The 16,874-nt window shown below is 37.0% G+C and overlaps 1 protein-coding gene and 1 long non-coding RNA gene across 4 annotated transcripts; one reads left to right on the top strand and one right to left on the bottom strand.

Moving 5' to 3' along the window:
• Positions 1-356: 356 nt before the first annotated feature.
• Positions 357-14,727, bottom strand: LOC144650548 (uncharacterized). 3 transcript variants are annotated; one of them, XM_078510249.1, is made up of 9 exons: positions 14,660-14,727; positions 10,711-11,044; positions 7,177-7,297; positions 4,616-4,783; positions 3,958-4,007; positions 3,810-3,856; positions 2,655-2,758; positions 1,737-1,796; positions 357-1,341 (listed from the first exon to the last, which is right to left on the bottom strand). In XM_078510249.1, the coding sequence occupies exons 2-9, from the start codon at positions 11,029-11,031 to the stop codon at positions 1,238-1,240; spliced, it is 975 nt and encodes a 324-aa protein (XP_078366375.1). In that variant the 5' UTR covers positions 11,032-11,044; positions 14,660-14,727; the 3' UTR covers positions 357-1,237. The 3 variants fall into 3 exon arrangements, with proteins under 3 accessions (XP_078366375.1, XP_078366374.1, XP_078366376.1); XM_078510248.1 differs by lacking the exon at positions 14,660-14,727 and having other exon boundaries at positions 10,711-12,328; XM_078510250.1 differs by lacking the exons at positions 3,810-3,856; positions 3,958-4,007; positions 14,660-14,727 and having other exon boundaries at positions 10,711-12,328.
• LOC144650563 (uncharacterized) lies at positions 12,759-13,905 on the top strand. Its single transcript, XR_013570141.1, has 2 exons — positions 12,759-12,930; positions 13,375-13,905. It is a non-coding gene; the product is annotated as an uncharacterized LOC144650563 (long non-coding RNA).
• Positions 14,728-16,874: the final 2,147 nt, after the last annotated feature.

Raw genomic sequence — 16,874 nt, 5'->3', positions numbered from 1 at the left:
AAGTTCAGAGATATATTTGTGCTTAATTGTTTTTACAATAAAATTTGACACGAAGGTGACAAATTTCATCCATTACCCATATGGATCCTATGATATGCATATTATCATTTGAAATAAAGACCCATTATTATCAATATTGAACGCATAAACATAACTGACTTGACATTGTAATTCTAGATCTATCATTGTCACTTCTTTTTTCAACTTAGGAAAAGGTATGTTATATAACCTAAAAAGACCGACAGGGGGCTCATGACATTTTACAGAGACTTTCTATCAAATTCCAACAGCCCCTATCCTTCCTCTACCACCACCCCACTGTAAAATGAACTGTCCCTTATATCCCTCTCTATATATCACTTCATGTTTTTTTTTGTTCCTTTGTATACAATTGCAACACGCTAACACTAACTATTAGAAACTATTACAAACTAACTTACAGTTCTTATTTCATGAGCAAAGTAAACTCAAAATGCCTATCTACAGACTTATTTTGTCACCTGTCGAATGCGATACAATAGTGGCAAAGTTAGTTTAAAATCGATCGCATTTTCAACCACAAAATTAATATAGAAAAAAGTGAAAAATGTAGATGTAGAAAATGCCAAGACGATCTACCGAATTAGCCTAAGAAGTATAAAAAGTATACCCGAAGGCGAAATGATAAATAAAGCTTAGAGAAAGACAAACATTTATAACTAATGAAGACTCCATTCATTGTTCATTCTAAATGGGATCCACACACAATTAACTGAAGGTAACTTTATTGTTCATATTTACTTTGCAACAACGTATAAGAAAGTTATTTTTGGGTTTGGTTTTCCGTGATATCTAGAATAGTCAGGGTCTCGATAATTGTTAATATAGCTTCAGCCGATAGCACTTACCTTACCCATGATTATTCTTGATATCACAAAAGCTCAAAAACCGATACCACTTTTGGGGTTTAAATAGGGGGAATCATGATCCCTGAATACCAACGTCTGCACAATCTGGTAGGCATGGTAAAAAAAATCCGACATACTGAGCCACAAGTTACGCAGTCTATCTTAATTGGTGCTACTTCCTTTGTTCTGGTAAAATGTTTCTTGTGCCCCACCATCACTGGCTGATTTTCCACCATGTTACAGCGTGTTGCAAAATTTTTATTAAAATCCTCTTGGTCCAGCTTATAATCCATTATAAAGAGAACACTAGTAAAGAAGTCCAAAATGCATCCACGCCATGTTCCATCCAGTCACTTCACATACAACATCCCATCATTGTTTCTATATATTCCAAGACTGTCACTTTCAGGTATCTCGGGACATGGTAAACCATACAAGGCTCGTCTTCCAGCCACTGATAGGGATTAAATAAGGAAATCATCATACAGGTAAAGGTAATTTGTGACGTTATATACGTCTCACATTCACATTGTCATAGACCTGTACTCCTCAATTTGCTCTCTCGTATCTTATTTAATAATAACCTTTGCAAAGGAGATTTGTTGTCGAACATCGTATCGCTTCCTAAAAGAGAACAGCTCTTTGGGAACGAAGCTGGAAGAAAAAGCAGTAAGATTTGCGAAAAAAAAAAAACAATTACCATGGGCAAATAACAGGCAGCATTTTGAAACCTTTATTAATCAGAGAACGTATGTTCATATAAAACCAATCCCCGGCGACGTCAATTTCTAAGTTAAATGCTCTGAGTTTTAGACCTTCATTAATGCATTGGACAAGTTATTTACTTACACTGCGCAGATGACTCCCAGATAGCATTGTTACACTCCCCATCATCATGTCCATCAAAAACTGAAATCAAACGAAAATCCTTATGAATGTTTTGGTAAAATTTAAGGAAAACAAGTGGATGATTTTCTAACTTGTCACATACGCCTGAATAAATAAAGTAGCACCGTTTTCATAAACTTTGAAAGAAAAGCTCAAATCTGCATGGAACCTAGCTAGTGGTTCTCAAGCCGCTGCCTGGAGGGATTCTAATCTACAGCCCTAACCATTTCCCATCTATATACACGTACACCTCCGACTAGTTCAAGGTATCTGCGTAAAAACACGGGTACTACAGCAACGGAGCTCGGCCGCACTAAACAAAAGCTTATAGTGCGCCTCCCACAACTGACATTTCAAAGCCTGTCGTCAAAGCATTACGATTTTTTACTAGGCGAAGAGGTTTTTAATATAAATGGTGCTTTCTTACACGTTGATAATAAAGAGTTTTTTTTTTATCTCGACGAGCAGACCAGTTTATTTGTAAAAACAAGTAAGTTCTCTTTGCCGATGTTGTTGTTTAGATTTCACCTATGTTTGTTGAAATGTACGTAAGGTGGATTACTTCGTTTGAGCTTAGTGTCCCATCAGGCCGGCGCTTATTTCTCGTTTCAGTAGCATGAAGGAGACAAGGAGTATTATTGGATTTGACGCTTGACTATCGCAGGATTACCCTCAGCAGCTAACTCACCGGTACCCAATTATACATCTGTATCTGTGTGGGAAGGGGCACCGCCGAAATATAGAGAGCAACACAATAACCTCTGCAAGGACTAAAACTCGGACCGCTTCATCCGGAGTCCAGCGCACTAACCATTAGGCTCGGCGCGCTTCGCAGCGTGTAAGACGCTGCATCTCAGTTACTTAACTATTCCCCTTTACCTCTATGGCAGGAATTGTAAATGCGATATCCTTCATCAAGACTTGCACAGTTGTTGGTCTCCCACTGATAGGGATAACCTGAGGAAGTGATGATGCGTGGACAACTGAAATGGATGAAACACATCTTTAAACGTAGACACTAGTAGACGTGTTCCCGCCTTTGAAGCAGTAGTGCTTATTATGAAATCGCAAGAGGAGAGACGGCCAGTTTTCCTCAGGCTATTCAAGTTGATGAATAGCCTCAGTTTTAGTAACAACTCGGAAAAGTTTAAATGTGTGGCAGAAAACCCTAACACCTTCCCATCAAAGAAGACATGTTGTAAAAATTAGGTTAATTAGTAACTTAATTAATTAGGTTATTATGTAATAAGAGGCTCTTTCAGTTTCACACTGTTTATCCGTTATTTTTCATCATTGCATCTTCATCTTAGAAAGGGTAGGGTACAAATGGAACTCCACAGTCGGTCTATCTCAGGTTCTCAGGTGGTACACTGAATTTTAAAAGCTTTTCCATGGGCTTAATTGTGAAAGGCTTAAGTTGCTTTACAAATGTAAGGTAGAGCGCTATTTATTTGACTATTTATTTGACTATCGTCACCGAGCCCGCGCCCAAGGTTATTACAGTCAATCATTCAAAACAAACGTTAAGAACTCGAAGCAACTATATGCTACTCAGGTCAGAAGTGCGGGGAACGGTGGTTATTGTAGAGATCAGTTTTGGTTTTAAGCCCTGTTGGCTGGGTAAATAGCACGAGTCAAAAAGCAAAACAAAAAATACATTAACAGAAACCAAGCAATCGCGGATTAGACAAAACACACAATTGAAAACTGCTGTAACTTTCACTTACTCACAAATGCCATCAATTCATTTTATCAGGAATTTGCTTAGCCAGCAGTTGAATATATACTTCTTTGTTTTGGCGGAGAGTTGAAGTTGAGCGCTTTCGATTCATTTTATCAATTCATTTTATCAGGAATTGCTTAGCCAGCGTTGAGTATATACTTCTTTGTTTCGGCGGAGAGTTGAAGTTGAGCGCTTTCGAAGTAAAAGGAATCAACTCTAATAACTTGTGTTAGAAATGACTTGAATAATAAAAAAAGGTCTTAACATCTGCTACATCTGGTCATGTCTTTAAAAACAAACAACGCACTTACTGTCCGTAGCCGCATGAAGAATTGAAGTTTTCTGGTCCACTCGGAATCTTAAAATAAATGTACAATTAAAGAATTAGAATATCGTTTTCAACAACTAGTAATAGAAGCGGTTCTTTCAAACCAAGAAACTTAACATATCACTTCATACCTGATAAAACATAGTGACCTGGGTATTCAGCACTTCGACTCTAAAAGTTCCTAGAAGAATATAAGTATATAAGATCCTGGATGTCTCTCTATCGTTCGAATTTTCAAATCGATTTACGCTAGCAATTGTTCGTCATGTAGCGAATTTAGTCCTGCTTTTACCTAATGTACGTCAAAAACAAACACCGTCCTACGAAGACAAAATGCTTTTCTTGGAGGTAGAGATCAGGAACTTCTGTATCTGTTTCATCAAACGACTAGACTTCGCATAGATTTCGTTAAAGGTGCCTTGTGGAATTTTTTTTTATTACAAAATGATATGTACAGTAACTACATGCAGAGTAAGATGGTGTAAAATAAAATGGCGGATAAAGAAATGAATTTACAGAAGCGTTCCTATAAATATAAGGGCAGACGCGTCGCAATATAAGAGAACTGGTTCAACTCTTCTCTCACCGCAAACACCAAACGGCGTGTACGCGATGGCTGGTCTTTTCTTCTTTCGTAAAGCCTAGCAATGTAATAACCCACTTCACACTTAAAGCAAAGAAGGTTCGTTTTGCCGGTTTCTTTAATGTTTTCTAAAATTGTATCGTAGTTGGCCGCGTTGGGATTTTAGATCATTTTAATTCACTTAATTATCAACCATGGGACTTTACCTTCAACTTTTGCCAGTTTATGTATGTCCTCGTCGCTAAGTTTCCGACCCGTGATATCATTATCATTAAAAAGAACACACAATATTGAGTTGAGACAGTTGTTGGCATTTCTCTGAAGATGATCATTATTCTTGGAACTAATACTCACAACCAATGTCCAACCACCACCTGAATATTTCAAGAGAACAATAACGATGCGTTAACTCACTTTAAGTTACATTCGTAAGGTTGCTGACAACAGTGGGAGAGGGTAAAAGAACTCAACTTTTAAATCTTTTGCAAAATGTTCAAGGATGTATTGTTTTCTTTTCTTTCTCTAATTACTGTTTCTTACAGCCTACAGCAATCGTATGCGATACTTTTACGATACAAACGCTAACCAATAGCTCAACCAAACGATTAAGTGCTTGAGGGGGGTGGGTGCTAGTTGTTTCAGTGGTATCTGCCCGTATGAACTTACCTCAAAATTGTGATGGTGATTGATGGAGACCCATTGGGCATTCCTTATTATAAGACACCTTAACCCTTAGAATCCTAAGGTTCTGGTATTTTTTAAGCAGTTTTCTGGGCTTAAGCTAATCTGTCGAATTTCGTGATTGCATATAAGAAGCTCAAGTAAAAATGTGTGCTGTTTCAAAACACTGAGGGCTCAAAGTTTCATTAAGACGTCAGCATTCGACCGTTTCTTTCTTGGTGAGCGAGCATACGGGCTCAAATCTGGCGAATATTTCGTTTATAAGTTTTTTTTTTTTTTCGAGTCATTTTCCACTGCAGAAGCCCCCAGGCTGGCATCATTAAGCTAGAATGCTGGGTAGAGGCAAACTTCTGAAAGAAACCAGAGGTGAGAGACGATTTGACGATGATTGGAACGCCAAAAACATTTGTATCGAAACATTTTGGTCCATGAGTTAAGTTGTCTAACTGGCCGTTCTGTGGATGGATTCCGAGACCTGCCAAGGCAATTTGGACAACTTTTGACTTCCAAAGAATGCGTTCGGTGCAGTATTTTGCTGGTAGGATTGCGTGGCTCGACACGTATGAAATAGAGGTGAGTGGACTTGCATTTCGCCGAAACGGCTGTATTATCCAGTCATTCCTTTCGGTCACCAATAAGGAAATTACAGGTTTGCAAGCATTGCTCTAATCGAATGGTAATTGCTCAGTCTGCTGAACGATTAATGAGAAGTTTTCTTAGTGAACGGAAAGAAATAGGTTTGAAGTTTGCTGCAAATGTACACTTTTGGATTCGGAATTATTTTTTCATTAAAAAAATTGGAGACAAAGATGTGCGTTTTTTGTTGTTGTCCCATGAAGTAGAAAACGGGCATTTTCGGAATTGCTGTAGAACAAACAACCATATACAACGGAAATCTGGAGCTGTAGTCAGTTAGTTGGCTTTTAAAGCTTTGAAAATTATCACTTTGCCATAACAAGAGCTCATTACTATCAATTGTTCAGATATGTGAAAGCTGCAGATTTTTTAATTACTGCTGGTATTTTCCACGCACATATGCGTTGTTAGGACTTAAAGGGTTAAAAACATTATGCCTTTAGTAAAAGCTTGCTCCATTTTTTCGTTATACCTTCGAAAGACGTCATATCTTGGAATATATGACGATGTCTATTGGGTCTCACTTGACAAAAGCATAAAGAAAATGTTTCTCTCCTTGGAAACAGTTCTATTTTTGACCCAAAGACATAAGATTCACCCATTTGTTCATTAATTTCTTGATTTTTAAGCGATGAGCGAGTGGACGGAATCGGTAATTCAGTAATTCTGTCGCGCACAATCGACCGATGAGTAGGAACATTACGAGACCAAAAATCAAGTTTAACTCAAAAAAAAATCGCCGCATAAAACACAAAGCAAAATACGCCAGGGCAGTAAAAGCGTAAGAGACACATTATATTAGACGAGTTCTATTAGATTTAGTAAACAATAATTGAAGACCCCTTGTGAAACGTCATCGCTTCTGCATGCATTGCGTGCCATTTATTATATCTGTCAGTAGCGCTATAGATACTCCATAGTGAAGGAATATCTGGGCAATTCTAATACGAAGTTTCAAAGTAAACCAAATGGAATAAATTGGGAGAAGGAAAATGCTTCGTCATGAAACGCTTAAGGTCATCTCGTTGGCTAATCTCTTGCATCCGCAAGTATGATAGGCTCCTAAATTACCTTTAATTGTGTCTTTCCAAATTCAAGCAGTTAGGTCTTGAAGAAAGCTTTGCTGAGTTACAATCCTTGACGAAACTAGTTTGGACAAACGAATATCACACACGTTTTGCGATGTCTCGACTTACATGCGCTTGAAAATTATTTCATCCCCCTATCACCCTGCTCGACGTTGTTTCGTAGGGTTTACAATTCACCCGGCTTTGTTTTTACAACACCACGATATTGACAACAATTACATGGGGGGGGGGGGGGGGGGGTGAAAAAATAAACTGTGGTACCCAAATGAGCAAGTATCTCGATATTTTTTCCGAGATTGTAGATGCAGATTCCATACAATATATGCGAAACAGCAAAAGAAGACTATGTGCATTTTACTAACCATAAGTCTCCATGTCACAATAAACTTGTGCTTCTCTATTCCCAATCTTTACCCAGTAATAACCACTTTCGGCCTGAGGCAATTCCTGGTGTATTTCCGCACAAGACTTAAAACCACCTTTCTATGGAGAAAAACAATGACACGGGCTCAAAAGGAAAATTGTTTAAAAATAAGTTATTTTATGTAGCTTACGAAATAATGACAAGTAATAAATCTATTAGCTTTTGTTTGGGTATCTCTTGTCATTTGAGATATTGTCCTATACGTTATAAAGTTAGGAGAGTGTGAATTCGATCATCTTTCACTGCAATTTAAAGGGGCGATGTTTTACGTAATTTTATGTAATAATAATAAATAATAATTATTGAACATATATTGCGCAAGTATCAATCAAGATAAGTGCAAACTCCGATTAATAAAATATAAAAATTAGCTTAAAAACGCCTTCTGAAACAAATGAGTCTTAAGATACTTTACAGATAGAATATTTCTAATAAAAATAGGAAGATCATTCCATAATTTTGGAGCAGCCATATAAAAAGATCTGTCACCCAGCGTAATAAATGTAGGAACGTTTAAAAGTATTCCATTATTTGACCTTAAATTAAATCTGCCACTAGCATCCCTAACATATTTTTATGTTAATTAATAAGAGCTCTCAACTTCAAGGCAGAGCAAAAGTCTTTTATTGGCTAAATCACGGCCCCATAACAAACAAGGGTGCTTTTCGAGTATTGTAAATGACACTTTCATACAAATTGAGATAAACTTGAAAAAAGTCGGGCCGACGTTGTTCAAGTTTACCCGAACGCAATCCGTTTTAATCTTCGCGATTTTTGCCCACCCATGCCCCTTTCTTACCTTTCTGTGTTTCTTTTGAGTACTTTTACAGTTTTAATCCGTAATTGTAATATTTCAGTTAATTCTATGACCAGTTGGTCAGTGCCGAAATTGCCTAAAATTGCGTGACAGTCCCTTTAACAAGTGAAGGCAACTGTGAGTGTTACTTTATTTTATTATTTTCCTTTACGTTTCATTCTGTTATTTCAGTTCTTCATTTTTTTTCTTTTTTGCGGTAAATTTCTGGTATACAAAGGCATTTCAATCAAACATGTATACGATTGTTTTTTATCTTTATTTGAATTCAAGCATCAAAATGTTTAAGAGGCTGTGTCTGTAAAATGATATTTGACGAGCAAACTGAGTAAATGTAGCGGCGTTTGAATCAGTAAATGGTGGTAGCCTCGTGTTTTCCCTTCCGGCCTTACTGGCGTACAGCGAAGTTGGTTTTACGACAAACAGCGAACATCGGTAAAGAAGAGCAAACTTCCGAGTGTCGCTACATGGGGTACAGTATTGTAGTGCATAGTGCCACATACATGAGGTAGTGACCGAGATGTTGGTTCTTCAGTTGTTGCTTTACGTTTGACGCTTTGTGATGGAAAATCTTTGCTTTGCGCCTGTAAAGAACGAAAAGCACGAGGCTACTTTCTTAACCTAATTCGAACGCTACATCAAGTCAAAGTTTGCTAGTCACGTATTTTTGATTTTAGATATCGAGCGAAATTCGAATAGGAATGACCTTACGCCCGTAGAAATAGGTGACATGTAAGTCGGGCTTCCATTTTTAAACACGAGGTATTCTCTTTCGATTGACCTGCAATACATTTATATTGAAAATTTCTTTATTTTTGCTGGTGGTAGGTATGTCTGTGAGGCAAGTTGATAAAACGCCTCGCCCTGACGAGTTCTTCAAAATGGCGTCAAACATGTAGATCGTTTAAATTTGGCAAGTTTAGGCCCTCCCCTAGAATAAAAGTTAATACTACTACAAATATATTATCAATAAAAAATGAAAACAGATAAAATAGATAAAAACTAGATAAAAATACAAACAGTAATTTGGGTGTGACAGTATAAAAATTTAAAAATTATGACATGGGAAAGCTATCTAAGTCGGCATAACCTTCCTTAATAAAATTACTATAATTATGTTTAAAGGCCTTAATGCTAGTGCTAGTTCTAATATATATAGGCAAAGAGTTCCAACATTTAGTGGCTGAAACAAGAAAAGTTCTTCCACCTTCCGTTTCACGGTTATACCGAGGACAGCGTAAAGTAATATCACCATGGCGCGAGGTTCTGGTGGACATGTCATTGACACTTACAAGTCTGTTCCTTAAATACTCTGGGCATTGTCCATTTAGGCATTTGTAAATTAAGCATAGCTTATTAACAGTGATGTCATCATAAAAGGGCAACCAGTCTAGTCTCTTTTCTGGAGACGAAAAATTCTTCTTATGTTACTTTTAGATGTTAAACTCCAGACTGCTCCGCCGTACAGAAATATAGGCTTAATAGTTGCATTGTAGAAGAGTATGCGCTCGTTTAGAGGAAGATAATGTCTGATTGACCTAAGAACACCTAAACGCTTTGCTAGTTTCTTACATAAGTGTTCGACATGTTCATTGAAACTTAGGTCTTAGGTCTATTAAGGCTTTCCACAAGTTTCTCGGCAACTTTTTGGCAACTATTCATATTTCGAGCAACTTTTTCTCCTTTAAGCAACTTTCTTCCTTTCGAGCAACATGTTGTTTCTTAAGCAATTTCTAGACCGAAGATCTCCGAAGATTGTCCGAGTGTTGTCAGAAGGCCATACGAACGTTTCCGAAGGTTACCAAGGTTTGCCGAAGATTTTGGTTTTTTCTGAAATTCTTGTAATTCTACGGGTGTTTGCCTTAAAATGTTATTTAGATACCTCTGTTGCAGTGAAATTGCACGAAACTGCTTAGAAATCGCACCTTCAACGGGAAATTAGCATATATTTGGAGGACATTTCTTGATAAAAGCCAGCTTTTTTATTTTTGGGAGTAACTTTCGAGCAACTTTTTTAATCGAAAGAGTGTTTTTGATTTGTGGAGCAACTTTTGAGCACCTTTTTTTTAGAAATTTCGAGCAACCTGACCCCTCGACATGGTCATGTAAGACTGGTCAGCGGATACCTCGTTCTGGCATTTGTCAATTGCAATATCATGGATGTTCAGTATCTAGGTTAACCTTCCGGTTTTCATTATCCAAGGCAGTATGTTTTGGCCACCATGTTGCGCGACGTAGATACGTTAGTACGCGTCCGTGGGTCATGCCGCTAGCAATGATGAACATAAAAAATAAAATCCGTGGGTTTCCTATTTCTTGCACACATTATTATCCTTTTTCCATGAATATGGTGCTCCGCTCTGCGATCCTTTGCCGTCATGTTTGCTTAGTGTAGAAGTTGTTAGTTATTTTTTTTTTAACTTATTTTCAAAGTTGTGGTAAATTTAACCCTTGACAGTGGCCATTACGAGTGCTCGTTTGGGTGAACCGAATATCCTTAAAAACTCGCAAAAAATAAATGATCCGATCAAGCGGATTGTGGTTTAGTATAAGTATATGAAAGTCTTGCAACACACAAGAAATAAGCGAAATCTATTTTCAAGGCGCCTCGACAAGACCTTTTTTTTACAAACAGAGCCTCTTGAGTTATTAACTGACCTTTCTGTGTTTGTCAGTAGTGTCCATGTACACAGAGCCTTCCTTTGGTCCATAATCCTCTGGGTGGGTGTGTCTGTCAGCATCGTTCAAGTCACATGACTTATCGTTGACGATGAAGTTCATACTTTTACAGCGGAACTCGTATGAGCACATGATGACGCATGAAGAAAGACTGGGAGAAATCCTTGTTGAAATCACGTGACCAGCCAAGTAATGACCATAAGTAGATCTCGTTTGTTCCTTGCAGGTTTTTAAGGCTTCTTTCAGCTCTGCAGAGCTTATGATGACGACCAGAATACCAAAATAATGTTTCTGCAGCATTATTTTACATATCCTAAAAGAAAATGTTATTTTGAATGACTTTATCATGTTCTACAATTAGGAATTAATATTCTTTTTTCTAGATACAGTTAAATCTATATATTCATATTTTCAGATACAGCAAGATTTCTCAGAGATAAAATAGAGAAGGTAAGATTCGATAAAATAAAATAAGATAAAATAAGATGAGATGACATGACATGACATGACATGACATGAGACGAGACGAAACGAGATGAGATGAGATGAGATGAGATGGGATAAGATGAGATGAGGTGAGATGAGATGAGATGATTTAAGATACTTTATTTAAACACGGTTAAAAATCCCTCAGCATATAGTATAGAAATAAATAAAATAAATATCTATCTACCTAACTAGCTCATAATTACAGAGTAACATCTAATTACACTAAGCTGCTTTACGTGGGTACCGCGTACGGAACTCAGCCGTAGGATCATGGGATAGGCTGTTCCACAACTCAGCTCCTCCATAAGAGAAGCTTTTCTTTAAATGATTGGTACGGGGCTGTGGAAGATCCAATTATTTTTAGTATACCTTAATCGATAAGAAGTGATGTCGTCTCGAAACACAAATCAAGATCTCAGATACTCAGGATTCATCCCATGTACAGTTTGGTACATCATAATGGATGCCAATATTAATCTCTGGTGCTTAATCCTTAACATGCTAAACCCGGATTTTTCCGGGATTTGGAGGAATGGCCATTCAACCACTTATGACGTCACCAATTTACACGTCAGCAGATTTTTGTGATGTGCAACTTATAGAGGCTGGATAGATCTTTCAACAGCACTGACCATCTTGAGTATTGACTGAATTCCGACAGAGCTAATCGAAAAAACCGTCATCTATCTGTTTTTGGTGTAAAATCGGTGCTAAAACAGGCCAATATACCCGTACTTGATCAAGGTCTCCTTTCCAGTGTTTACCATTGATTAAGATCAAAAATTTTCAGGCCAGTAGAAGAGGTGCACAGAGTAAACATAGAGAGAATAAGAAAGCAGATAAAAACGAAAAGGAAAGAAGCATGCGCACGCGCCAAAGTAAAATATTGTACATTTTTACATGGAAATTTCATCAAAAGTTTACTGCAGTGTCAGAAAGTGCATTTCTAGCAAAGTTTAGAGAAATTTAGTACCGTAGAGTCAAGAAAATCAATAAATGGTTGGAGTTATTTCAGCATATTAAGGGTTAAGTTTAGACCAACCCAGTGCTCGGTTCAAATCGCTGCGGACATAAAAACAGGGCTTGCTCGATTTTGAAGCTTCTGCAGCTTTTCAGAAAGCAAATTCAATCAAATTCCTTCATTATTTTGCTCATTAATAGCTTTTAGGTAGATAAGAAACCTGATGTATTTTGTTCCCCCCCAGAAGTCTTCTAATTTCGAGAAAAAAACCAAAGTCAGTTTTCGTGATCGGAGCCTCAAAGTGACACAATTTTCAACCCGAAATTCGCTATCGTTTACTCTCGTGGCGTTCACAAACAAAGCCACATTGAAAACTTTGGATGCTTTCTATCAACAGAGAAACTCTTTTCCATTCGCTAAAATATAATTTCAGGGCTTAAGCAAAACTCTTCGAACTGAAATAATTAAAAAGGTGGGGAATACTTTTCACGATACTAGAAAGTCGAATTAAACGGCAGTTTTCAACGGAATTATTTATTATGTGGTATAACTCCAAATTTCCTCAATTGTCGTTTAAACACACATGTAAATGTTTATCTAAGACATACCTGAGAATTTGCTTGGGTTGTTGAAGGCAGCATATTTATCAATGCATCGTAGTCCCACAAAATGTTGTGATATCGATCAAAATAGCCTAACTTACAGCTAAACATTTCTTGGCTCCAAAATGCAACAAAGCAACTGTTAAGGTCATTGCCCCGAATAAAACTGAACATAGATTTTTCACCAAACTTCGCCTACTGGTTTATTACTTCAATTTTGAAATAAAAAAGGGGGGTCACCAGATTCGTTTAGGAGCAGGACGACCATGTATATTCCATATAATTCCTTTATAATTCCTCTGCGAGTACTGGCAAAGTACACTTTTTTAGCGATAATTTATTTTTCAAACACATGAATTGATCTGTTTTCATTTTACAGAAAGAATTTGATCGCTACACCCAAAATATGAGAAAAAATTGATAGGTCACCAGGCTCGTTTAGGAGAAAATGACAATTTACTTCTCTCGCGGACTAAGCCGCATAGAAAAAAGCCGCCATTTTGTTGATGTGCTCGCGCGCGCGCGCGCTAATTACGCGTAAAATTCTGCGCAGTAAGGATGCGCAATGCAAAACAGGGCAATGACCTTAAGCGCGAAATTCCTTTTGCATCTTCATCCTTAGCAATTGTCCTTTATCGTGGTTCTTTTCTCTTGACGAAAGTGTGTACAGAACGCCAGAACGCTCAATTTGCTTCCTCAAACTGCGTTGTCGGTGCTGGAGAATTGTTTTGCGTTATTTTAACTCCGTGACATTCTCGACCCCAGAGCTCTTACTGCGCAGACTCACTTACGTCACAATATCGTGTTTCATGTCACGTGTATTATGTCACGTAAGTCACAAATCTAATCTTGTAGCAAAATGGCGAAGAGGTTTTGCGATCAAAATGGACCTTAATTGACCCAGGTTGGCTTTTTTATCTCACTCTTTCGTTGAAAAGGGAATTTTGCAATGGAACATTCGGCAAGAAGAAGAAAAGACGAGCATTTGGGGTTAAAACATTCATTATCGTGGCGTTTGGCAATTAGAAGTATTTACACAGTTTACGGTCATGCTGTGAAAATTTGCCGAAGTTTGATGCCCTCTAAGTGAGAATCTTTCCAATAACCCGAGCCAATTCTCAGGTATGTTTAATAAGAATATCTGTATGCATGTTTGAGCGAGAATTGAAAAAATTTAATGCTATACCACATGCTAAATACTGCCGTTGAAAATTACTATTTCATTCAAATTTTTGTTATCGTAAAAAGCATTCCTCGTCAGTTCATTTTTTTCAGTTGGAAGAGTTGCGATAAAGCCCTGAAATTATATTCCAGCGAAAGAAAAAGAGTTTTTATGTAGATAGGAAGTGACCAAATTTCTCTGCGCGGTTTTGTAGGCGAACGCGAGGAGTGTTCATAATAGCTAATTTCGGGTTTAAAAGTTAGGAAATTTGTGACTTCGTCCACCGAAATGGATTTTCTTTGTTTTCTTAAAATTAGAAGACCTCTAGGGGAAACAAACTACATCAGGTTTCTTATCTACCTTAAAGCTAATAATGAGCAAAAAACGAAGAAAAATCGATTATCCAATTTCTGCCAAGAAATCAAATTCTTGCTCGGCCGTTCGTAAAAGTCACTCTTAATTATAGAAGCAGCAAGATGCGAATTTTTAATAAATTCTATCCTTCACCTTCGTAGCAAACCAAAAGCTAACAAACCAAAAGCATGTAGTATATGTGACCAACAGAAAATAAATCTTATTTTGTTCCGATCTTTTTTGCTGTTTTTTGGTTAACATGGCAAAGGTATGAAGTACGTTCGGTGAGTTTCAAAGATATAAACAAATCCTCTAGTCTAAGAAAGCTTTCACAGAGTTACATGAAATATTGAAACTTACGTTGCTTTTTTCTTGAAAGGGCTAGAGAGTCATATAATTTGTTGTAGTCTCAACAACCTCCACTTACAATAATTGAAGTGAGTAGTTCCTTCCCTCGGGTTAACACAATATGTAAAACGATAAAAACAATCAATGACACACGGAAATACACGCTCTGATTGGTCAAGTAAAGTAGTTCGTGTTTGCATGACGCTCATTGAAAAAAAAAAACAACTTGAATTAAAAAAGAAACACAAAACATTAATAACAATGTTTTCGTATCATGACGAAAACGCGTGCGTGTGTTGTAATATATATAAATAATGTCGAGAGAAATAAACTGAACAATTGTTTAAACGTTATTTCTCTACCTTGGATTAGAAAATAAACTTTAGTTTATTGCCGTATTGGTTTGATCGATTGAAGCAGATTACTTAACAAAAACAGCAGGAAATGCATGCAAGCTCAGCAGGCAAGGGCATCACACATAATTGGTGTAAATGCCTTCATGTTTCTAAATGTTTAACTTAACTTGTTATTTTTGTCTTGATATTTTTTAAAGAATACGCTATTGCCATAGAGCATGGCCATAATATCAAAAACAGTATAATCTAATTACAGAGCCAAAAAAATCAGAATTTTAAGGAGCGCTGTCTGTGGCTTTTGTTAAAGCTTTTTAACATTCAAATATTTGCACCTTCGGGCACAGTTATCTTTAATAATTAAATGGCTGTCCAACTAAGCTATTTTTGTACCAAAAAAAAATAATGGAAATAACAAGGAGTAAAAATCGACAAAAAAAACCAAGGTTAAAAACGATATAATCTTAAAAAAAACTTTTCTTCGAAGGCTGCAGACTAGTAGCCTGAAGCTTAGTATTTTCTACATTTTTTAGCCAAAGAGCGTTTTATTAGATTTCACTATAAAATAGAAACGTTACGCCCTCTCGATACGCATTCCCTCTCGCTCTTTCATACTTATTAACTACTGCAGAATTAAATGCCATATAGAAAACATTTTTGGAAAATTTTTTCCTTGTTTCGATCCTGAAAGGGAATGGAAATCAGAAATGTGTTGTTGTTTGTAAACGGTGGCCTATGGTAGGAAGTGATTTGAATAATTTCTACATTGGAGTAAGGAGTCAACTGAGGCCATTAAAAATGCATGCTCCGAGTGGCTGAAATGTCACCCTAACTCTAAAGAAAGAAAAAAATGTTTCCTTTTTTAGCTTTTAGCACAGTGAGTAAGGTAATTGTTGTTACTTTTTTTCTCCTGTGAAAAATTAAAAAAAAAAAATGTAATGTAGCTGTCGTGAACTATAAGTTCCAATTTACAGTTGGATATCATTGTTGCGTTTTGTTTTGTTCTGCGGTTTCTGCTTCATCATCTTCTTTTCTTTATTTTTCGAACAACATGCTAGCTTGCCTTCACGGCATTTTTCATCACTGAAATCATGAAAAGAGTAATTACATAAAGAAAATCTACCAGCAGCTTTAGGTCTTTTTCGTACTTTGAAATCAGCTAATATCATTATCAGTAGCTTAAGAACCGTTTTAAAAACAAAAAATATTGCCTTAGAGTTCCACAGATAAAATGGAAATTAGATTTTTTGTAGACTTACTTCCATGCAGACAAGTGTATAACTCGGAACCACTCGTCCTGTTCCTGTCACCAGCCAATAACCGAACTGACGGATTTTTTTCTTTTTAGGTGACTATTACATATCTGAATTACAGCACCCATTCATTCCCATCAACAGCCAATCTTTTGGAGGCAATCTTTTAGAAGATCAGTTAGTTCTAGTAAAAGATAAGTTTTTCTTCATTGAAAAAGATTCGCTCGAAAATGTTCATTCCTGACCGGTTTTGCTCCATTGACTCTGTCATCCGTCATCTTATATGTTTTCGGTCGCAAGGCAGTGTCCAATGACTTAAGGTGATTCCCTAGTATTGCATTGCGCATCCTTACTACGTAGAAGTTTATGCGTTATAAGCGCGCCCACAAACAAAATGGCCGCTTTTCTCTATGCATATGCGGCTTGGCTCGCGAGAGAGATAAATCATCATTCTCTCGTGAACGAGTACGGTGACCTATCATATTTTTCTCTTACTTCGAGAGTAGCGATCAAATTCCTTCTATAAAATAAATATAGATCAATTTCTATGACAGAATAATACATTATTACCGAAAACGTGTACGTTGCCATGAAACGTACGTGTACGTGTACGTGTAGGTC

This window comes from Oculina patagonica, chromosome 4 (genome assembly GCF_052425735.1).
Source record: "Oculina patagonica isolate OP01 chromosome 4, crgOcupat, whole genome shotgun sequence".
Classification (NCBI taxonomy): Eukaryota; Metazoa; Cnidaria; class Anthozoa; order Scleractinia; family Oculinidae; genus Oculina; species Oculina patagonica.
Note: the sequence above shows the minus strand (reverse complement) of the source record. Positions and strands in the feature narration are given on the sequence as shown.